Genomic DNA, 24,096 nt, shown 5'->3' with positions numbered 1-24,096 from the left:
ATAGGGAAACCTCTTTAAATCTCAGTTGATTTTGTCATGAGCCCTAGCAATTCTATACTAACATTGCAATACATTTTATAATAATATGATGTTCCTTCTCCCACAAGTCTAAAAGGGTTTCATTGTTGAAGGTTTTCCATTGTTGTTCTTTTTTTATTGCCAGTACAGTTATGTATCTCTTGTATGACTTAACCGGTGATAAGCCTTAAATTCAGAATGAATGTGATAAAGGAATTTCATTCTTGTTGTCTACGTGACAGCGTACAGCTAATTAATTCATTTTAAAAAATGTAGATAAATGTGTGCATTGCAAATATAAAATACTCCAGATGTCTTTGTAAAAATTATGAAAGAAATTGTATAAGTCCATTCAAAAAGGTAAGCTTCAATACTTCATTTAGCTACTATAGCAGAACAAAAGGCAGAGTGTATGGCCTTAATTCCTTATGCCCTTGAATTAAAACCACCTATCCTCCTACTGAAAATTGGACACCTGCTGGTTAATTGATGACAACTTTGGCTGATTAATTTATTAATTTAATCCTGTGGCTAAGCTCAATTAATTGTTGTATCTTAGAAGCCTTAGAATTTGAAAGAATGCTGAGAGATGCTTTCACATTTGGCTTGGGATGTCTAGGTATATATTTGTGTCCCTGTGTGTGCAATCAGACATATGTACAACTCTTATTCAATAATACATTTTATTGTTTGAAATGAAGGGCAAGTTCACTTCTTTTTCCACAGTGGCACAAGATTTGATAAGTGAAATCTAATCTCAAAACAGAGGAAAACATAATTTCCTCCTTCCACAATTAGTATAGAAAACAGTTAAACAGTTGATTAGCCTTTATTAGTTGGTCCTAAGGGTTATCATATCAGAGTTGCAAAAATCCAGTATGCAATTTTCATCTTCTTTTGCTGCTCCTTAGGGTTTACTGCAGCCCTGATATTCAACCTAGACAATCCTCTCAGTAATTTTCTATTAGTAGTTTCAAAATTCATCTTGATCCCATCTCCAATTTTTGGCCTGCTGATATGTTGGGTTTTATTTTTTTTGCACAATAGCGTATCTTGCACTGACAAGATCACATAAGGATGGATGAATGAGTACTGCTTTTTAATTTACAGAATAATTAAAAAAACACAATTGCTTATAACAATTGCCCATCAGCAGTTTAACACCAGGATTTGATTATTATGAATTTCAATATCTTTTGAAATAAGGTTCATGAACAAAACCCAGGACTGCACTCAAATGGATGGAATCAATGAAAGTCATTTTATTTGCCTATTATGACTCTTTTATAACTATTCTTTTTTTTTCCTTCCAATTTCCTTTACTTCAAAGGAAAAGATTAAGAACACAAGTAGTATACTTTCAGAGATAAATGAAACTAGGGCTGTAGTGAAGGGTGCAATAAGCTGGCTATATTTTAAGAGTACTTGTAACTCTAGGAATGGTATGGTTGCACATCAGATATGTACACTTAAAAATAATAATTAAAACATCTAAGTCTATGCAAATCCTAACAGAACCAGCTACATTCTATTAACCTAAGCTTATATTCTTTCAGGACATTTAATAAATCTTCCAAATACTATGTAAGGGTATGTGAGATGGAAAGAGAGAGCCGAGGTGGTGCAGTGGTTAGAGTGCTGTACTACAGCCACTTCAGCTGACTGCTATCTGCAGTTCAGCGGTTCTAATCTCACCGGCTCAAGGTTGACTCAGCCTTCCATCCTTCCGAGGTGGGTGAAATGAGGACCCAGACTATGGGGGCGATATGCTGACTCTGTAAACCGTTTAGAGAGGGCTGAAAGCCCTATGAAGCGTTATATAAGTTGAACTGCTATTGCTATTGCTAATTTTGAAGGGAAGGTCCTCCTCTGAAATAATCTTTCTGCAGCCTAAGAACAGGTGAGATGCCTGACAAGAAAATGCAGGATTATGAGATGGTGACATCTATATCCAAAATACAAGTTTAGAATTTTTTTTTTGTCTGACTAGTTAAGCTTTTTTCTTTTCTTTTCCCAGAATAGTATCCACAGAAGAGAATGGAATAAAAGCCCAGCAAATACTTAAAGGTTAATTTATTTTCACTAGCAATAGTAATTCATCATCAGAGGAACCAATAATAACCTAGTGAGATGGAGAGCTGTCCTGTGTGGCATCTGTTCAAACAAAGTTTAAACAATCAACTCTTGGGGATACATTTATTTGAATTATATACATTAATGGTAAGAGTTGGATTCGATGGACCATCCAATTCTATGATGTCATATACAAATGGCTAAAACTATGTCATACATTTTATGTTGAAGGCAATCTCTAAAACAAATAGTAGATACTAATATGATCTCAGCCCCCTGTGCATCCTTAAGCCTTTTGTTCTTTTTTACTTATATAGTGCCATGTTCAGAAATTGCCCTTGTGCTATTTCATTATACAGTTAAAAAAATATATATTAATCCCCTGCCAAGGGAGTGAATTTTTGAGAGGAAGAACTTTCACAACAGCCAAGTAATGATTTTACTTAGCAATGTATATTTTGCTTTACTTCTCCAAGGATTTCTGCCATTTTTCCTATGCTGTGCCACGATTAGCAATTTAATTTTAGCTCAGCCCCATGGTACGTTTATACGATTTTTATTTGCAATAAAACATGTCCCTAGCATAAATTGCTGAAGCCCTACAAAAAAAGATTAGAATGAGGTGATTATTAGTTGAGGGACTCAAAGAAGCTTTTAATGAATTTTTCCTGACCATTCACCCTTACCCATTTACTTACACCCTTACTCATATTATGCAGATTTATATGGATTCCTGGTGGTGAACAATGCGTAAAACAGAAATACACAGTGTATATCGAAACTATAGAAGTAGACTTCTTGGAATGTCACTTTTACATCTTTAACCTCACCCATGTTCCCTGGGTATGCTTCTGAAGATCAAGGTCATGGACAACTGAGCAGACACAGTGTTCTTTGGTACATCCTGTGATGGAACACCAAAGCAATTATTTTCTTGGTCCGAAGCCTAGAAATAGGGATTGTGGTTGCTGGAACTGGGGGTGAAATGGCTTATTCTTGCAGGAAACCAGACCAGAGCATTTTCAATGCATAGCCACTACCGGTAGATAAGAGGATTGGAAAGAAAGCATGGATGTGGTTACACTTTGCTCAACTATAAAGCCATAAGAAATGAAGAATAAAATACAAGTTAGCCTCTTTAAGTTGAAAGTGAATCTATCATAGCAGGATGTATAAAATGTGTCACTGTGTTGGGGCACATGAATTCATAGGATTTGGGGGATTGGGGCCTGCAGATCCATTACAAGTCTCTAATCCTGTCACTTACTTTTATCTCTCTTCTTTTATCATGTACATTGTTTCCTCTATGTTCCTTAAGAAAATTGCATCAAGATCCCTAGTTCCCAAATATGATCTAGGAATTATCTCCATTTTTTAAGGGATGTGCCATAGGATATTTTGTCTGATGATTGTTTGTATCTGACAACAGATAAATTCAAATGGTTACATGAGTATTAATCAACAATTCAGTTACATGAATATTGCCCAGATACACCAAATAGAACAGGGATAGAACAGATCCCGTGGACTGGATCTGGCCCGTGGGACTGCCTGGAAACAACGAAGAACCGACCCACAGTGCCTCTGCCAGTGAAAACTGAGCTCAGGAGCTCTGTCAGCACGTTTCTTCCCCCCTCAAGCTCCATTTTTGCTGGCAGAGGGCTGCAGGAGGCTGTCGCAGTCGAAAATGGGGGTTGCAACAGGGGTGGGTTTTTGCCAGTATCTAACCTCTTCTATAGAGGTTCCACAAATCTACAGTGCTGTTTAGAACCGGTTCCAGCTCCGTCCCCCTGCCCATCCGGACATCATCAAGATGAAGAGCGAGAGGAGGAATTCTGGGAGCTGAAGTCCACAAGTCTTAACGCTGTCAAGTTTGAACACCACTGGGGTTTTTTTCTAAAGGGTTAGGGATGCAATGGTCTTGTAACTTGACAGCTTTAAGACTTGCACACTTCAATGCCAGAGTTTCTGAGCCAACATGACTGGAGGAGGAATTCTGGGAGTTGAAGTCCACAAGTCTTAAAGCTGTCAATTTCAAACATCCCTGGGATTTTTTTTCTAAATGGTTAGGGGTGCCAGGGTCTTGTAACTTGACAGCTTTAAGGCGTGCTTCAAATGCCAGAGTTTCTGAGCCAACATTTTGGTTGCTAAGTGCCAAGCCACTCCCAGTCGGTCACATAGCTGGCAAGCCACTCCCACCCGGTCACATGGCCGGCAAGCCACTCCCACAAAGCAGGCCACACCTACAGAAGAGGTTCTAAAAAATTTTGAAACCCACCACTGGGTTGCGAGGGCCACATGGACCCCTCCCAAGCTCTGTTTCTGCTGGCAGAGGCTACAGGATGCTATCACGGTCGAAAATGGAACTCAGGAGCCTGTTTTGCTGGCACTCAGGCCACAACAGTGATCTCAAGCTGGCCATGTCCCCCTGCACTCCCTGAGGTCAAACACAACCCCGATGCGGCCTTCAATCAAATTGAGTTTGACACCCCTGGTATAAAATGTATTTGAAGATATCCTTGTTGATTACGTAATTAACTGTCGGGCAAAAAGGATCAAGAGTGTAAACCAGATCCCCTTCAAATTCCTGCATCCTGTAGTGTCCATTGTATGCTGTTGAAGTGAAAGAGGCAAAGGAAAGAAACATAAAGAGCCGAGGTGGCGCAGTGCTTAGGGTGCAGTACTGCAGGCCACCTTAGCTGACTGTGATTTGCAGTTCAGCGGTTCAAATCTCACCGGCTCAAGGTCGACTCAGCCTTCCATCCTTCCGAGGTGGGTGAAATGAGGACCCAGACTGTGGGGGCAAGTTGCTGACTCAATTTGCTAAAAAAAAATAATAATTTGTAAACCGCTTAGAGAGAGCTGAAAGCCCTATGAAGTGGTATATAAGTCTAATAAATAAATAAATAAATAAATAAATAAATAAATAAATAAATAAATAAATAAATAAATAAAAGCAAAACTTTTGATCACTGCAACCATCGCACTATCCACATTTTTTTGTTCTTCCAATTACTCCCTAAACCTTTTTACATGTAGCGAGGTTGGGACACCGTTCCTCAGCATAGAAAGTGGGGAAACAGAAACACCAGCAGTTTTATTATTAATTGTTCAAGCTAGATTGCCCCATCCATTTGGGCCCTAATTTGTACAAAGGAGGCAGGGTTGGATAAAAATATTGAAGAATTGTGTTAGATATTCAGTTAGCATGGATTGGCTTGGACGTCTCAAAATTACAGATGCCTATGGGCCAAAAACACCATAAACAACCCTTCCATTTTGCCCTAAATGGCATCTGGTTCCCTAAGATGCCATCACAACTTCAGGCCAATTTGTCCTTGCTTGTGTCCCACAATTGTTTTCATTTAATTACCATTTATAAATATAATTTCTGTCAGTGCAAGATGAAAAATCATTAGAGTGTGCTATATTATTTCATGGCAAGATAATTAAATCAGGGGTGTCAATCTCACGGCCTGCGGAATGCTTAGATCTGGCCTGTGGGGCCGGCCTGAAAACAGCAAAGTACAGGCCCACAGTACTCTGCCAACGGAAATGTGCCCCCACACACACCCCCGAGCTCCATTTTCACAGGCAGAGAGCTATCAAAACAAACTAAAAATAAAACAAAAGGAGAAATGTTTCTCCTTTTGCTTTTGAGCATGCAAGAAGGGACAGGAAAGAAGAAAAGGGAAGAGGAAAGAAAAAGAATGAAGGACGGAAAGAGAGTAAGGAAGGAAAAATAAGGAAAGAGGGAAAGGAAGAAAGAATGAAGAGGGAAGGAAAAAGAAAAGGGAGGGAGGGAGGGAAGAAAGAAGGGAAGATTATAATGAGTGAGGGAGAGTCTCAGAGAAATCTTGCCTTAGCACTTGGCCACCACAAGTGCCCCTGATATGACCCACTATGGCCACACCCCATGCCCTTCCCGACTCTCCAAGGTCAAACACAACGCTGATGCGGCCCTCAATGAAATTGACACCCATGGATAATATGCAGTGATGGGATACGACCAGTACGCCCCGGTACAGGCATACCGTTCTGGTATGGTGCTCCAGAGGGCCTACCTGCCCGTGATCCTTATCAGTATTTGAGCCAATTGGGGGTTTCGCGCACGTACACGGAGTGTACGGTGTGTGCATGATGCTCCACTGAGCAGCTAGAGCGTCACGGAGCCGTCATGGAGCATTGTGGGTGGTAAGTACGCATGCGCGCGCTGCACACATGCATGTGGTGGATGTGCAGCCCCGTTGCACCGTAACCAGTTGCACTGGGATCCGGAACCCACCACTGATAATATGGCGCTTCATTGGTGCTATGAGGCCTAGATTTCTGTACCCGATATTAGGATATTACATATTAATAAGCATAGATATAATTCTGCCAAAAGACATTAACAGAAACCATCTTTCCATTAACAGCCACCAACTAATATACGTTTTTTTTTTGCATTTATTTCAGTTGTAGGATATATTGCATTTATGCATATCCAGTAAAGCCAGGGCGGCTTTATATCAGTATAGTACAGTGGTTCCCAAACTTGGCAACTTTAAGACTTGTGGACTTCAACTCCCAGAATTCTCCTGGCTGGAGAATTCTGGGAGTTGAAGTCCACAAGTCTTAAAGTTGCCAAGTTTGGGAACCACTGGTATAGTATATGCTTCAAATGCAACAGTTCCCAGTTTAAGCCTCCCTGGTATTTTCAGGTGAAAAAAGGATCCTTCAAAAGCTTGTCAGAGATTTAGAGAATCTTAGTGGATTCAATAGCTAGGTGTCACATGGCTTTGCCATATGCTTTCCCCTCCATCACATATAAATTTATTAATCAATATCTTGTATGTCATGGATTAATGATGTGAAATTATAAGAAGGATTATTCTAGTTGAATGGCTCACTTGGTTCGTTCTAATTCATTTCCAAATAGTGTAATAACACTGTAGACAGATAATGAGCTTCATGGAGTTTGGACGGTCATTGTTAAGATACTTTCATGTGGATTTCAATCCTGTATGAAGCAACAAGAGAGCTTAGTACCCTGCAAAATCCCGTCCAACTCTGTGATTCCACAAAGAACACAATTCTGTAAACTGAATACCATTTTCTCAGCCAAAATATTTAATGGCAAGATCACAACACATTAAGCAAACTGTATGTTCTTGTTAATTACAACTTTCATCCCCAAAGTTGTGATTTGAGTGTTTCTCTCAATTCAGAGCAACTAAATACAGTACTTCACAATTTTTTTAAAAAAAAAAATTCCTGACTTGTGTTGTGCTGCCCTCTGCTGTTCTAATCTTTATATGTATAAGCGAAATACCACTCATGCATCATCACGAAATCTCCAGAACCCTAAAGCCTACAAACTTGAAATTTGGCACATAGGTTCCTCTTGGCTTCTAGGTGCTTGCTAAGAAAGGATTTTTCAAAATGACCATCAAATCATTAGTATTTCTTATAGTATTATTAAGATGCTCTGATGCTAAGGAGTTAAGAAGTTCTACTCTCCCACCCCACCTCAAAAGAACTGTTCCAACTGCCACTTGGGTGTGGGCGTGGCCAGCAAGTGACTCATCCGGCCTGCTGGCTGGGAGTTTTAGACATTCTACTTCCCTTCCCCACTGGAAAAATTATCTGATGTTAAGGAGGAAGAGAGGATCAATGGGGCCAGCCTGAGGGAGAGAAGGGGTTAAGATAGGAGAGGCCTCTATGGGGCAAGCCTGAGGGAGAGAAGCGGATAGGAGAGGATCAATGGGGCCAGCCTGAGGGAGAGAAGGGTAGAGGAGAGGCCAATAGTAACTACTCATTTATTTTCAAGCTGTGTCAATTTATCAAGCCTGATCACATAGTTTCGTAGCAGAGAACAGGCATTCAGCTAGTATATATTTGAAATCAAGAATGATTTTTAAAAAATCCAAAACTCTCTAAAGTTGTTTGTATGTAGATGAAACTTCCTTCTGGATGTAGTCAACATTTCATTTCCAAGAGAAGTGTTGCTAGAATTAGAATTTTTAATCATGCTTTCCAATTATTATTTCTTGGAGTAGTCCTAGATTACAAAAACTATTTTAATTTGTAAACTGAATTTACAAGAATACTGGCTTGTCATTTTTAAATTATATCCAGATCTCTGATTCATCTATTTATTGTTGGGCTGATTAGCAATAGCAGATATAAATTACGTTTTTATTATTTTACCCTACCTTCTTTGTATGCAAAACGTATGCTACCAAGTGGGCTGTAGGCCAAAAAAAAATGTCATAATAAAAATTCCAGTCTTGGATTTTATTTTACATTTACTTTTGTTTGCTTTGCTATAGCAAATAAGCTTGGTTCCCTTTTTGTAAATAAAAATCAACTGAAAGAAAGCAGTTTTATGAAAATTATTACATATCTTTTTGAAAATGCAATAATGTTAATTAGTCTAATTTAATTAGTTTAAACAAGTTAACATAAACATAGATGGGTTTGATCAATGGCAGGAGGATACTGGATTTTACCCACTAGAGAATCATAACCACTAGCTCCATTTTTCTCATGCCTAATTTCTGCCTAACCTGAGACTCCCTGCCCCTCCACATGAAAGCATAAACAATGAATTAATTAAGGCATTGACAGTCTCTCAATGTTTGGGGAATTATGGGATGGGTAGTCACAAAAACCTTGGGGCAGTTACACATGGTGCCAGGTTCAGCTTATGGCTTGTCACTCAGAACTCTGGTCAACAATCACACTTTCAACCACACACTGAGTCACAACCAGTTCTTTGGAATACACGGAGACCCAGTAAATTTAAAATAAGAGCAAAACTTTACTGATTACTTTGTACACTTGCTCTTACACATACACACACACTCATCGAAGTGTGAAGTCCTGATGATCTATAGAATACCTCAAAACCAACATGGCCTGACCCCAAATAATCACCTACATTTCATTAGTAGAATTTTTTTTTTACCAAACCCACGTTTGTGTTTGATTCAACTACATCCCCACAAAAGCTTAGTAGAAACAATTTAATGCAGTGTAAATTGCACTTATTTGTTATCATTTACTTACTAGCAATTTTGCTGTGGTTGAGGATAAATGTGTGAATAGTTTTCAATTCAAATGAAGACACACAAAGAATTGATGTCTGTTATTAAAATAAACCAGCAAACATTAAAACCTAAAGGACTTAGAACGTCAATGTTAAGATACATAATTATTTGGAATGTACTTTTAACAGCTACTTCCATTAGCAATATTCTAGAAGTCCAATCTGGAAGGAATGGATTTAGAAAATGTGTCTGGTAATGTTGTTTCATTTAATGAACAAAATTGTTCAAGAAATGATATAATTCAACATCTGGAGGGAGGTTATATTGTAGATTGGAGGGCTTGAGGGGGAAGGAACCCTTAAATCCCAGAAATCAAAAGAACATGAAAAATAAGGTACTACAGCTGTGCTACATAAAAATACTGACTATCAGATTAATCATTATGATGGCTAAAACAGAAGTATTAAAACCTGTATTTGATGGGCCAATTCAATATTAAACTCTGGTTTAGATTTTGGGGGAATACAGCAAGATTGAGGGTTTTAAGTATATCCTCTGAACCAAGACATTTAATTTTGGTGATATAAAATCCAGGCAATCACAGCATAAAGTGATACAAAGTATATAAAGTAATGCTAAGATACACAATCTTAGCATTAATTTGGGTAAACAGAAACATGTGATTTTAATATAAGCTGCATAATTCACTGTGGCAACCCAAAGTTAGTGGAACCAATCATTAAAAAAAGGACCACATTTTGGATGAATATAGTGACATTAATTTTTCAGATGTTTCTCCAAATTCCAATCTAGAATCAATTATCAAGTGTAAAATCCAGATTTGGGGAAAAGAAAATGATATAAAACTAATACATAAATTTTGAACTGAAACTGAATTTTAGGACTTATAATTACACAGCTCAAATCTAGGCTACTGTATACTGTCAACATAATTCATTTTTGTTGCATGAATTCAGAGGAACAATAACAATTACTAAGAGTGCATGAAAGATAAAATTCTCTCCCAAAGATAAAAAAATCATAATCATATTTATAAATTATGGTATATTAATATATCAATAAAGCTATTTAATTTCTAAAATGACGCATATCATTTTAGTGATTCAAATCCATTGATAGAAACAAATTCACTGAAGTGATTGCAATATGCTGTTCATTTGGTTAAAACAATTTATACCAAAAAGATTGGGGAAAAACTCTTATAAAGTAATTGTGTACCACATTTCTCAACAACTGAAATGCTTTATTAAAATTATTTTAAATGCTTTGCAGTACATAATTATAAAAAATGCACATGAATAGTCAATGCAAATTGACTTTTTAGTCTTTTTTCCCCATAATGTCAACATTACTTTTGCTTTGCATATTTCTGGTATTTTCATCTTTGTCAGTGGAAGAAAGGTTTTCTACTGTGCGGGCTTCCAATAATATTTTTTCATGCTGTCCATTCAATTCATCTTCTTTTATTGTCGGTAACTGATTGATGTTTTTGGTTTTACATTCAAGTTCCACTTCTTCTAGCACTTGCCCCGATGTATCTATAGATGCCGCTTCCAACTGACCTTCTAAATTTTCTTCTTTCCTTTTTGCTTTGAATACCTCAAGTCCCATCATTCTCAGGTAATGCAATCTCTCATTCTTGGGCACAAAGGCACGAAGGGATGTCTTGCCAAGCCAACCACACAGCAAAACAGAGCACTGATGGGAATCTTGTTTGCTACAAATAGACAAATGCTTCAGTTTTATTTTCTTCAAAGGATTCATTAGTAATTTTAAACAATACTACTTCACAGTTCTTGAAAGCATTAAATTAAGCCTTTTTTATTTCTGTTCAGTTTCTATTCAAAAGAATCTGTACCAGAGGTGGGTTCCGGCTGGTACGGGCATACTGGGGCCAGAAATATGCTGTACTTTTGCGTGCCCGTTCCATGGCGGCATGGCCACACCCCTGTACTGGTACGCTCCCCTGGCCTGCCCTCATTTGCAAGGCGCTTCTCAAAGAGAAGGCAGCAAGGGTGGGGCTTCTTCAGAGGACCCGAGGCAAGAGTGGCGTTGAAGCCTCTGTGAAGCAGCTGGAAAGGTACGTGTGGGTCAGGGGGGAGAAATTCAAACTTCACCCTCCTGGTGCAGGGCTTTGGGCAAAGGCTGGGGGAAGGGCTCTGGCTCGCTCAAACTCTCTCCCTCACTCTCTCCCTCTCTTGTGTAGTTTGATGCAGCCTGCAGTTAGTGAAGCTAGGCGTCGGTGAGGGCTGGCTTTTTGCATAACTTTATCCAGCTGTGGGGAGGGAGAAACAAATGGGGGCCTGGGAATAAAGTCATTTCCCACCTTCATTGACTATAGGTTTGAAAAGGCAGCGTGGCTCCACCTGCAATTAAATCAGACTGGGGAGGGAGAGCATGAGTGAGTACTGAGGACCACAGGAAGAGGGAAGCCAGGCAAAGGGGCATGCTGTAGCACACACACTTTCCCCCAGCCCTGTTCTTTCGGAAGGCTCTGATTGGCTCCCCTCGGCTTCTCTGCCTCTCCTCTCACCCCAGCCAGCCAGCAGGAGGTGAGTGGGTGGGCTTTATTGCATTCCAGGCATTTTCCACCAGGACAGTATGCTGCATTTGCAATGGGGGAGGTGCTTACGGAAGGCAGTGGGGGAATGGGGGGGGATGGCAAAGGAGCTGCTTTCAAGCCATTGGGAGATATATTCAATCCAAATTTTGTGTGTGTGCACTGTGTTTGAGAGATAGTGAGAGAGGGAAGGGGGTAGGAGAGAGATACCCAATCCAACTTGTGTGTGCGTGTGTGTTTGAGAGAGTGAGAGGGGGGAGGGATGGAGGGAGACAGAGAGGGAGAAAGGAAGGAAGGGAAGGGAGAAAGAAAGAGAAAAAAAAAAGAAAGATGGAAACTTCTTTCGCAAAGGAGAAAAACAAATGCTGTCGCTTTAAATCGGAACTGAGCATGCCTGGCTGTGGAATTCTGGAAGTTGAAGTCCACAAGTCTTAATGCTTATAACTTTAAATTGAAGCTTTAAATTGAAAAGGTGCAACCAATAACCAATTGAAAATTGGTTATATGGTTATATGTTATATGGTTTTATGTTTTTGAAGTTTTGGGATTTGTGCAATATGGGCTTTGTGTTTCCAAAAGGGTTTGGATGGTTCTCTGCTTGTGAATGGAGCCATTCTTTCTCTAGGGTCATTATCTCATTATCTCTATCTGGCAGGAATGTGCAATGAGCCTCAGTCAGGTTTCTTTGTTAGCAGAAGGAAAACAGTACAGCAATTTAGGGCTAGAAGGCTACTCGGAGGTCATCTAGTCCAACCCCCTGCTGCAGCAGGAAACCTTACTTTGTCTGGATTATTTTGGTGCCTCTAACTGAGAGGAAAATTGCCAGAAAGGAAAAGGAGTTTACTAGGACAAAACTGTCATGCAGAGGAACGCAGAGATGACTTCTGACTACAATTGAGCCCAAAATTTTGGTTGCTAAGCAAGAGCGTTGTTAAGTGAGCTTCACCACATTTTACCCAATCCATGACATCTCCTGGTGAGTGACATCAAGTTGGCCACTCCCACCCAGTCACATGATCGCCAAGACACTCTCATCCCGGTCACATGATTGCCGAGCCACTCCCACAAAACAGGCCACTCCTACAGAATAGGTTCTTAAAAAAATTGAAACCCACCACTGATCTGTACATCCTTTCACACATTTGTATAAACTGAACACAGAGGTCACTTACCTTTGGTCTGGTTCATATTTTAAGACTATGCTCCCCATAGCTGAAACAAACAGAATATAATGTTTTAAAACCAGAGATTATTACAAATAGAAATGACATTAACCTTTAACGATCCAACCTATGGCCCACAGTTATTCTCCATATAGTTTGCTGAACACTGCCATCTTTTCTATCAAAGCAGATGTTGTTAGGAAATTATTAATATTCTTGAGCTGCTATTAAAAATGTTTAGATAGTGATCGTCACCAGATAGTGGAATCTTTAAATTTCACTAGCTCTCATTCACATAGTTAACTTGATTACTGGGTTATCTTTAGTCCCGAAAGTAACGTTGGGCCCAAAATTAGTCTCTGAGGCATTCTTAGAAATAAAAATCATGGATGGCAACAATCTACAAGTCATTTAGGCCAAGTGAAAACACAAACAGTAAAGATGGGATAGCAAAAAGGATTTCAGAGGGATTCAAGAGTTACCTTCTGACAAATGGGCATAAATGAATAGTGGCCATCAGCTTTGACCATTAATATAAAAAAAGGTAACCAGCTGGAAATCAACTTCTCTAAAACTAAATAAACAACGTAAATCAAATCTTGAATCTCAAATAACTACTGGTACTAATTAGCAAGAATGCTCACTTACCCATTCCATTCAGTTGACTGCGTGATTCATTACTGAACCTGCTTAAGAATGGATTTTCTTCAGTTAACAAAATTTTAATATCTTCTATGCCAGCCTTAATAGTTCTGGCACTGATGAAAGGATGCAATGTATATGCCCTGGAAGTGAAAGACATGATTTTTAAAATGCAGCCATTTCTTTAAAAATTCAAACAGAAATCTATTTTTTAAGAAAAGATTTTCAGCATCTGAATGGAATATAATAAGAGACTGGAACTGCCAACACTTTCTGGCTGTGTAATACAATAGTATGGAACAAAATATACAGAGAATTAATCAAATACATCAACTGTATAGTCTTCTAACCATACAATGTTAATTAAAATATCCTCAAACATTACTTTCATGTTACACATATACATACATACATATAAGCAAGCATGCATGCATAAATTTGCCTAAACAAGTCCCGTTTCCTGGCAAAGTTTTTTTTTTTTTCAGAAGTGGTTTTGGCACTGCTTTCTTCTTAGGGTTGAAAGACAGTGATGGCCTAATGTTACCCACTCACATCTAAGTTAGGACTACAACTGACAGTCTCCTGGTTTCTAGCCAATGCCATAAACACTGAAATGAAGATACTTTTAAAAATCTAACATAGAAACCTCAAGAGATTGCCATTCTATTCCAACAATCCTACTACCTCAATAAAAATATATAGCAATTTAGGCCGAGATACAATACAATACAATACAATACAATACAATACAATACAATACAATACAATACAATAGCGGAAGGGACCTTGGAGGTCTTCTAGTCCACCCCCGCCTAGGCAGGAAACCCTATACCATTCCAGACAAATGGCTATCCAACATCTTCTTAAAGACTTCCAGTGTTGGGGCATTCACAACTTCTGGAGGCAAGCTGTTCCACTGATTAATTGTTCTAACTGTCAGGAAATTTCTCCTCAGTTCTAAGTTGCTTCTCTCCTTGATTAGTTTCCACCCATTGCTTCTTATTCTACCCTCAGGTGCCTTGGAGAATAGCTTGACTCCCTCTTCTTTGTGGCAACCCCTGAGATATTGGAACACTGCTATCTTGCCTACCCCTAGTCCTTCTTTTCTTTTTCATTAATCTAGATGGTAGTCTCAATTAGCATGTACAGGTAATCCTTGACTTACAACCGTCGTTTGATGACTATTTGAAGTTACAAAGGCTTTGAAAAAAATGACTGACAACTGTTTTTCAAACAACCATTACAAACATCCCTATGGTCACATGATTAAAATTAAACAGCTTAGCAATAGACTCATATTTACGATACTTGCAGTGTCCCAGGATCATGTGATCACCTTTTGCAATCTTTGACAAGTAATGTCAATAAGGAAGCCAAATTCACTTAACAACCATGTTACTAACTTAACAACTGCAGTGATTCACTTAACAATTATGGCAAGAAATATACTAAAATGGGGCAAATTCAATTAACAACAGTCTCACTTAGCAACAGAAATTTTGGGGTCAATTGTGATTGTAAACCGAGCGTATTTCTTTATGATGAAAGAAGCAATACTCTCCACTGCCACTTAAACTTTAGTCCTGGTTTAACACTTAAGCATTGTTAACAGAGAGATCAGTTCTACTACAAATTTATGTAAGATGTAACACATTGTATAGCACGAAACAGTTAATGCTGATATAAATTCCTAAATAAAGAAAAGAAATAAATACAATAAAACTTCTCTTTAAAATAAATCTTATTATGAAATTCTCCTGCTATTTACTCCAAGGCACTGTTCCAGGAAACTGAAATATTATTTAATGGTTCTAACTTGGTATGGTGCAATGGTGAAGGAGATGAACTAGCATTGTAGTGACTATATTTTAGGTCCATCCACGTGAGTTCACTGAGGAACTCCCAGCCAGTCATTTTTTCTCTGCTTAACTTACCCACAGGATTGTTATTTTATATCCTTGACAAAAGGTATAATAATAAAGGAATGAATGAACGAACGTTGCCATTTTTAAATCTTTAAGACTTAAGTCTATTCCATTTTTGTTTACAGGTAAGTGTTTTTGTCTCAACCATTAATTTATTTTAAGATAACTTCAAAAATAAAACTCGAGCAGTTTGAAGTTGATAAACAAAACTTCATCAGTAAATATACGTCCCTTAGGCCTAAATATATTAAGATTATGTTACTTATTTGTGACACTGTGAATGATTACTATACCTATCTGGAATACTTCTACTTTAAATTGTTGAACTCCAAGGCTGTTTCGTATGTGAGAAAAAGAAAGATATCTGCCAACTATCATGTATTATGTTACCCTAGGTTTCTTCAAAAGAGTGACAGTAACATAAGTAATAGTAAAAACAATCATAATGTAATGAAGTGAATATAAAAGCATATGCAGCAATAACACAGGACAAATGTTAATACTGCAAGTTGTTGCTATTGTTTCCAGGAGGATTATGGAAAAATATTATGTAATAATAATGCATTCATTCTTACCTCTTGTGCTAATCTGAAGGCACAACCATCTCCATCATTATTGCGGCACCACACTTTAATTCCTGTATTAATAACCTATTTGGGGTTTTAAAAAGTAGAATATTTCAGCATACTTAAGCATTAAGCATTATAATACCAATTAGTAATTTGAAGCAGTTTGGCAGGAGTCAGCACCAACAATGATGGAACAATATATCAATATATATCAATAGATAGATAGATAGATAGATAGACAGACAGACAGACAGACAGATAAAGTGAGCATTTAATAGAGTTCCATTAATCACATAAGGATTATATTCAATAAGTATTCAATATTATATTAAATATATATATTGAATATAATACATATTGAAATACACAGAGAAAGATATGAAGCCTCAAAGTAAAAACTCTTAAGAGCATAATTTACTAAAAGATCTCAGGGAATTGGTACTAATGATCCATTTAGGGTCTAGATTTAGGAAGCTACTTAGAGGAAAAAGGACTCAGGAAGGCATGCAAACTAAATGCTAGTAGCTACCCTCAAGAAATGTAAATCAAAAACTCCCAACAGGAGAAAGGGCTGCTGAGAGAAAAACTGCTTAAGTTTATTGCAAAGACTAGTTAGTCTGAGTGGAGTTCTATAAGTCTAAGAGAAGAACCTGCTTCATCTTCCATTTTACTGAGGAAAAAAATTGACATTTTCACATAAACGTTAAGCCTATTTTCCCACCACCCCTAATTGGTCTTGTGACCTGGCAAGAAATACCGTATTTTTCAGAGTATAAGATGCACCAAGGTTTTGAAGAGGGATTTTTTTAAAAAAAGTAGGTAGGGAGAGGGAGAGGGAGGGAGGGAGAGAGAGAGAGAAAGAGAGAAGGTAGGTAGGTAGGTAGATATTTCCAGGTGTATTTATACCTTTCTACACAACAGCGCTAAAATTAATAGGGAAAGTGCACCTTTGCAATAAAGTTGTAACAAAAGACCACAATTTTCAAGAGAAGATTCTCAAGTCCTCTTAATAGCATTTTGAATAAGGATTTTTACTGAAAACATAATATAAACAAACCTTTAGCTTTTCACTGTTGTTCAACAGTACATCCCGTATCTCCTTGGAAACCATATACACCTGTCTCTTCTTTCCTTCTTGAGTACGAGTTAACAAATTCATCTTAGGGAATGAAGGATCCAGTGCGTAAAATTTCCTGAAAATAGTTACAAGTATTAAATACAATCATCCTATTGCAATTGTATGTAACATGGACAATTCTGGGGAAGGGAGGTGGGGGTGAGGAGGTTTCAGAAAAAAACTGGAACTTACTCAACTGTAATTGAATGAATTGAATGGAACTTACTCAACTGTAACTGAATGAGTAAATACAGTATATTTAAAATAAGTTCTAAAATACATTCTACTTTATTGGGACTCATTTTCTTTCTTTTCAAAATCAAATGATTTGGATTCAGTGAACACGAAGTATAGCTTCCTATTTATGAAGCAAACGTGCAGTACCATGAAAATCGGAGGTGACGGGAATTACCATACAGTCTAAAAATACCGTGTTTCCCTGAAAATACAACATGTCCTGAAACTAAGACCCTGCCAGATTTTCGCTGTGGGCAAAAATATAAACCCTCCCCCGAAAATAAGCCCTAGTGGGGTTTAGCCAGAACAGGGGGCACCCTGGTCACCTCAGGACTTCTTAGCCCCTTAATCGGATTCACAAAACAGCTGATTCGCGGGTGCCACTCAGGCCTCTGCCTCCAGCAAACTCCAGTCGCTTTTGCAGCCAATTGTGGCTGCAAAAGAAGCCAGAGGCCACGCAACACAACCCAAATGCCTCATGCCCTCCTTGCCTAACGGTGACAGTCACAGCTTGCAATTCCGTCCACGGAACAGGAAAAGAAGGCATGGAAATCAATACACCTGGGATATCGGAAGAAGCCATGCGAGGAGACGCTGCTGCCAAAATGCAGGAAATCCCACCTCCACCTGCAGATCGTCCTTTCAAAGAGGAGTTTCACCAGGATGAAGGCGACACACAAACGCCGCTTTCAGCCACCTCTTCGTCCTGGTGAAACTCCACTTTGAAAGGACGATCTGCAGGTTGGGGGGGGGGGGGAGATTTCCTGCACTTCGGCAGCAGCGTCTCCTCGCAGGGCTTCTTCCGATGTCCCAAGTGTATGGATTTTAATGCCTACAGGAGGTCGGTTCTCACCTGCATATTCACATTGAAGGCTCGAATGGAGCGTTTTTGCAAATGGCTTGGAAAATGGGGAGATATTCCTGCCTCTCCCCTGTTCTGAAGGACAGCACAGACTGAGAACAGGATAAGAGACAAAATCCCCCCTCCCCATTTTCAAGAGGTTTGACAAACGCCACATTCCAAGCCTTCACATTATCCAGGATTGAAGGCACGTGGAAGGGAGGATTTTGTCTCTTATCCTGTTTTCAATCTGTGACCTTCAGAACAGGGGGAGAAGCAGGAATATCCCCCTCCATATTTTCAAACGGTTTGCAAAACGTTCCATTTTGAGCTTTCAGCATATTCCAGGATTCCAGGAGTGAAGGCTCGGAATGAGGCATTTTTGCAAACCACTTGAAAATGGGGAGGGGATATTTTCCTTCCTCTTACCCTGTTCTGAAGCTCAGAACAGGCTCAGAACAGGATAAGAGACAAAATCTCCCCCCCCCTTTTCCCTGGCAATCGTTCTTTCCTTGGGATCTCAGCGCAGACGCACATCCCCCAAATGCTCTATCCAAAGCCTTCTCTGCGTCTGTGCAGAGTTCCCAAGGAATGTGTGTGTGAGAAAAAAGAGATCCCTACCCACCCACCCAAGGCAGCCACATCCCTCCACTAACCTGCTTTCCTGCTCCATTCTCCACTACCATGTGCAGGGCAAGAAAAGTAGTTTGTGGGACTACTTCCAACTTCGCAAGATTTATTTATTTATTTATTTGCGAGAACTTGGAAGGTATTTTCTGGTATTTTTTTTACCATAGGCACACAGTCTACTTTTCTTGTCCTGTACATGGAGCGGAGAATGGAGCTGGAAAGCAAATTAGTGAAGGGATGTGGCTGCCTTGGAGGGTGTGTGTGTGTGTGTGTGTGTTCGTCCTTTTTGCCCGGAAGAGCCTCCACCCTCGCGAGGCCAGAGCAGCACAGTCAGCTAGTTCCACGGCCAGCAAGCAGGGCAGGTGAAGATCAGGATGCAAGAACTTGGATCATTGTGGCCGCAGGCAAGCAGATGGTGGGACGGAGAGTGTGGGGCTGGTGGGCTTGTTGCTTCCTGCACCTGAAAAATAATAAGCCCTCCCCCTCTAATAAGCCCAAGGCCATATTCCGTGGGTCAAAAAAAATATAAGACCCTGTCTTATTTTCGGGGAAACTCGGAATGGGGACCAAATTATGAAAACTGTGTAACAGATGTTGCGGTCTTACATACATGGAATGCACAAGAGAAAGGGTACTTTTGCTGGCTAGATAAATCTAACAATAGGTTTATCCAAATAGAAGCTCTTATCTGATACATATTCTCCAAGCTTTTTCTCAGAACAAATAATGCTTTTTTATTAGAAGAAAGGCATCTCTGGATACAGAGCTATGATTTAAAAAAATCTTTCAGAAATATTCACTTAGATGTTTAAAATTTTGTATCATCCCTTAGGATTAAAAGCACAAATTATGCATTTTAAAAATATTGGCTTATGGCATTTCATTTGTATATTTGTCCTTGTTTTTACTTTTAATGTTTTATTGATGCTCTGTTATTTAAAAAAATCCTCCTAGGAATCATCCAGTCAACAGACTGAATCTTATATGAAATAATTAAAAACAGTAGGACTATGGGAGATTTTGATTTAATATATATTAAAAGATAATCAAGGCATCTTTAGATTTCAACCATATCCACATATATCTTTAGAATTTACTTTAGTTTCCAACAGACTATCCACCTATTTATTAGATTTCTACTGCCTTTCATTCTAGGAGTTCAAGAAGGCATATATATACGCCTTCCTATTTTTTCCAACAACCATCTTGTGAGGTAGATTTGACTGGTCCAACATCACCCAATTAACACATTTCATATAGAAATATTTTATATTCCATTCCACTTTATTTTCTTCAATATGTTAAATGACATTCATAAGCTCTAGAATTTAGTAAGCAAACTAGTATACAGAAAATATAAATACATCTTACTGAATAGGAGGAAACAAAGGATCGTCTGTGGGAAGAAAAACAAATGGATCTTCTTTGTATCCAAAAAGCTTCATTTTTTTAGATGGTGGAGGTCTGCAAGGAAAAACAGAAATCTCCATAGCTTATCATTATTCTGGTATTATTAAATAACTTTTCCCCCACCTCTGCAATTTCCAAACATTATCACTTATTTCAATCAATAGAGGCTAACCTGTATACTCCATAGTAAACATACATGGAAAAGCCTTAGTATATTGAAGTGGCTTGATTCAGCAGGTTTTAATTGTAACGTTTTTGTTATTATTGCTATTCAGAATGGTAACTGCCAATAATATACACTTTCAACAACGTAACTACATCTTTTTTCATGGTCAGCAGTCTATTACCATGGAATTTCCTAGGGATTCCTAGAAATGCAGAACAAACAGCCTTTTAACATTGAGATTAGTTAGAATTGCTATAGATTTTTCTATTATAACATGGCTTTCACATAACACCGAGTTCTTAAATGCATTACACAAGATCTGTTTATTCAATTTGTGTGAGTCATTTCATCCAAAGTTCTTTGAACTATATGGTCAACTGTTGTGGCCCAGCAGGAGCTGTTGGAGCTGCCACCAGACTCCGACAGCGAGGGGCCCTATGAGTCGGCTCTGGAGGACCTGGACAGGGTGCCGACTCGAGCAGGGCGCAGAGAGGCTGGTTGGCCACCAGGAGGTGCCTGAGCCTTGGACCAGTGGGGAGGAGACAAGGGAGTGTGATCCCGACATCATGCATTGGAGCACTGGGGAGGAGCCAAACGAGTTGTTCCTGGATGCCTGGCAACAAAGAGCTAATAGGCGAAAGGAGCAGTTACGCAGTTACAGGAGATAATTGCACTCAGCTGGTGGTAATTAGGCTCCTCTCAAAACTATAAAAGAAATGATTGTGCACACGCCCCTTTGCAGGAGTCAACGTATTCACTAAAGTTGGAGAACTTTCGTGGCTAGCTTGGCAGGCTGGATTGCTGCCAAGGTTAGTCTGTGCTGGATTGCTGCCAAGGCCTGGACTGTGTTGTATTGCTGCCAAGGTTAGTCTGTGCTGGATTGCTGCCAAGGCCTGGACTGTGCTGGATTACTGCCAAGGTCCTGTCTGTGTGTTAATACATCCTTGAAGTATCTTTGTCTCGGCGTGCTTTGGTGTAGGACAAGGGGGGTCAGAACAGTCAACTATGTATTTTCCAAGAGTACAATACAACATATTACTTGCAGAAATCGGAGGATATCTATTTTAGTCTCATAAAAATCTGTGCATGCATGGGGGATGTTTGTGCATCCGTGGGAGGAACACAGGGGCGCACATGCATAGGGTTGCATGTGCCGAGTGCATGCAGGGGGCACTCACATTGCATTTTGGGGTTTCATGCGCATGCACGCTTGGGGCACTCGGCACCAAAAAGGTTAGCCATCACCGCATTAGGTTGTCAAAAATGGCAATCACGTAACATCATGCTTACCAACTGTGTGAGATTTGCTTAACAACGGTAACTGGAACTGCTGTTATAAGGCACTGCAGTCACATGACATCACATTTTACAATTGATTCTACCAGCAATGGAGTTTCCAATCTAATTAGCAATAGCATTTAGACATATATATCGCTCACAGTACTTCACAGCCCTGTCTAATGGTTTATAGAGTCAGCATATCGCCCCCAACAATCTGGGTCCTCATTTATCCACCTTGGAAGGATGAGTCAACCTTGAGCCGGTGAGAATCAAACTGTCGAACTGCTGGCAGCCGGTAGAAGTAGTGTAGGAATAGAGGAAAGGTTACATAAAGGCATGCACAGCACACTGCCATGATCTCAGTGGCTGGTTACCTCTTAACCTCTGAGCTCTCCTAATTAACAACAACAGGCACTACCAGGAACTATTGAGTTATGTGAGATTCTATCCTGGGTGGGATGTTCTTAGAGATTGACAAGGAGAATAAGCCAATAATAATCCTGTTGCTATATGCTCATTGCTTTGCTTGTAAAACTGTATAAAAAGAATAAACTCTCCAAGGGAGGGATGCATTTTGGAATGAACCCTCTGCGATGACTGACCTCTAAATCCATCAAAGTAGCCTGCAGTACTGTATTCTAACCACAACGCCACCACAGCTCTTTAACAATTACCATTTTTAACATGGACTGCCTGTACTGAAATATTCAGAATATTCCATTTTAGACTTTGGCCATGTTCATATATAAGTAATCCTCATTTAATGACTACCTTGGATATTTTTAGTTATAACGGTGATAAAAGAGTAATTCTGTGACCAACACCCATGTTTACAACCACCACAGCTTAATTGAAACTCCAGAACATTCAATGACATGTTCACTATTACCATCTGTTATATGTATTGCCCTATGCCTGACCCATTTTTATACAGGTTGTAGTTTACTACGGTACCATGTATATTACTGATACTATAATGTATATAATTAATGATGATTATAAATTATAAATATAAGCAAACTGTTGACTTGTTTGCTATGTGGTTAATGTTTGATGTTTGGAGATTCAGAGAGCTTCACCTTTACCTTATGCTATGGGTAGTTAGTGGTGGAAAGAGGATGATTGCCAGGGTAACTGAAGAGAAGGGTTTTAGACGGAAGAATGGTGACTTTCTAATTCCTCTTGTTCTGCATTATTTTGGAATGAGCAAGAGACTAACATCTAAGGTATCAGCCAGATATGGTTCAGACATCCAGGTAAAACAAATTGTGGTTCACGTGGTAAGTAAAGTGTTATTCACTGTTTGGTTAAATCATTCCAATTATTATGGTATGTTTTGTATACACTTCTCGCAATTTTATTCTCGGGCTTATAGCATGTCTTGCACCATCAAGGGAATTTTAAATATTCTTTGTTTTCTTAGCAGAAAACTACATGATTTCAAAAGGGTAGACATTAAGAACATATCAATATTCTATGAAATCTATTGTGATCTCGGAGTTTTCCTTAGATGTCTCAGATATCCAACAATTTTCTCACCCCGAAGGGCTAGTACCAGTATAGATCAGCACACTTCTGTTAACAACAACAGCTTTAGTTTCCAATTTCTTACCCACAAACTCCATCCTTCTTGTTCTCCACACTCTCAGTTACTGATGGTCTCTCCATCTTTTGCATCTTGCATTATAGGACCTTCACTTTCTAAAGGATCCTGTTCTGCATCTGCAGGCATTAAATCTCCAGTCTTCTGAGGCAACTTATTCTGAACCTGTTCCAAAACAGAACAATGTTTCAATTCCAGAAAAATCATCTCTATTTGCTATCTCCAAAATACATTGGAAAATTTATACAACCTCAGAAAGTGTAAAAATAATGGACATACTGTTAAAAAGATCAGAACCTACTTCTTTATGGGGTTTTTTTGCTTTATTTCTTTTTCACTTATTATTACTTTTCCCTATTCTTATTTTCAGTTCAAAATTATTTATTGAAAACTTTTTAAATAAACAAGACAAAAGTCATTTGAAAATTAATAGCATTGATAGCACTGGTCAATATTAAACATTTAAACATTGGTAAATATTTAGCTGCCCGTTTAAGGATGCGATAAAATGATAAGAACATAATTCAATTAAGAACACAACAACTTGAAAATGATCACAACGGTGCTATATTCTAGGGTTTGCTTGCTAGTCTATTCAATCATCTATGTCTTAGTGAAAACAGTCTATTCTCCAATGTAAATACTAGAATAGTTAGTTAAAAACCTCAATGACTTAAAAGAATTACTATAGGAATAACTTTCACATATTACATTCCACTTCACTGAATGCATCATGCTTTTTATTTGCAACATGGCATAAAAGGTGCATCTGAAAATATTGCAAGTTTCTTGTAGTTGCTTGGTGT

The 24,096-nt window shown here is 38.8% G+C and overlaps 1 protein-coding gene across 1 annotated transcript in view; it reads right to left on the bottom strand.

Moving 5' to 3' along the window:
* Window positions 1–7,846: 7,846 nt before the first annotated feature.
* The window catches only part of NSUN2 (NOP2/Sun RNA methyltransferase 2), a 37,859-nt gene continuing 21,609 nt past the window's right edge, over window positions 7,847–24,096 (bottom strand). Inside the window, 9 exon segments of the mRNA XM_032219923.1 lie at window positions 7,847–10,863; window positions 12,879–12,918; window positions 13,518–13,654; window positions 14,602–14,603; window positions 16,012–16,086; window positions 17,063–17,198; window positions 20,202–20,294; window positions 23,300–23,343; window positions 23,345–23,455. Coding sequence (XP_032075814.1) covers window positions 10,467–10,863; window positions 12,879–12,918; window positions 13,518–13,654; window positions 14,602–14,603; window positions 16,012–16,086; window positions 17,063–17,198; window positions 20,202–20,294; window positions 23,300–23,343; window positions 23,345–23,455 — 1,035 coding nt within the window. The 3' untranslated portion in view covers window positions 7,847–10,466.

This window comes from Thamnophis elegans, chromosome 6 (assembly GCF_009769535.1).
Source record: "Thamnophis elegans isolate rThaEle1 chromosome 6, rThaEle1.pri, whole genome shotgun sequence".
NCBI lineage: Eukaryota > Metazoa > Chordata > Lepidosauria > Squamata > Colubridae > Thamnophis > Thamnophis elegans.
Note: the sequence above shows the minus strand (reverse complement) of the source record. Positions and strands in the feature narration are given on the sequence as shown.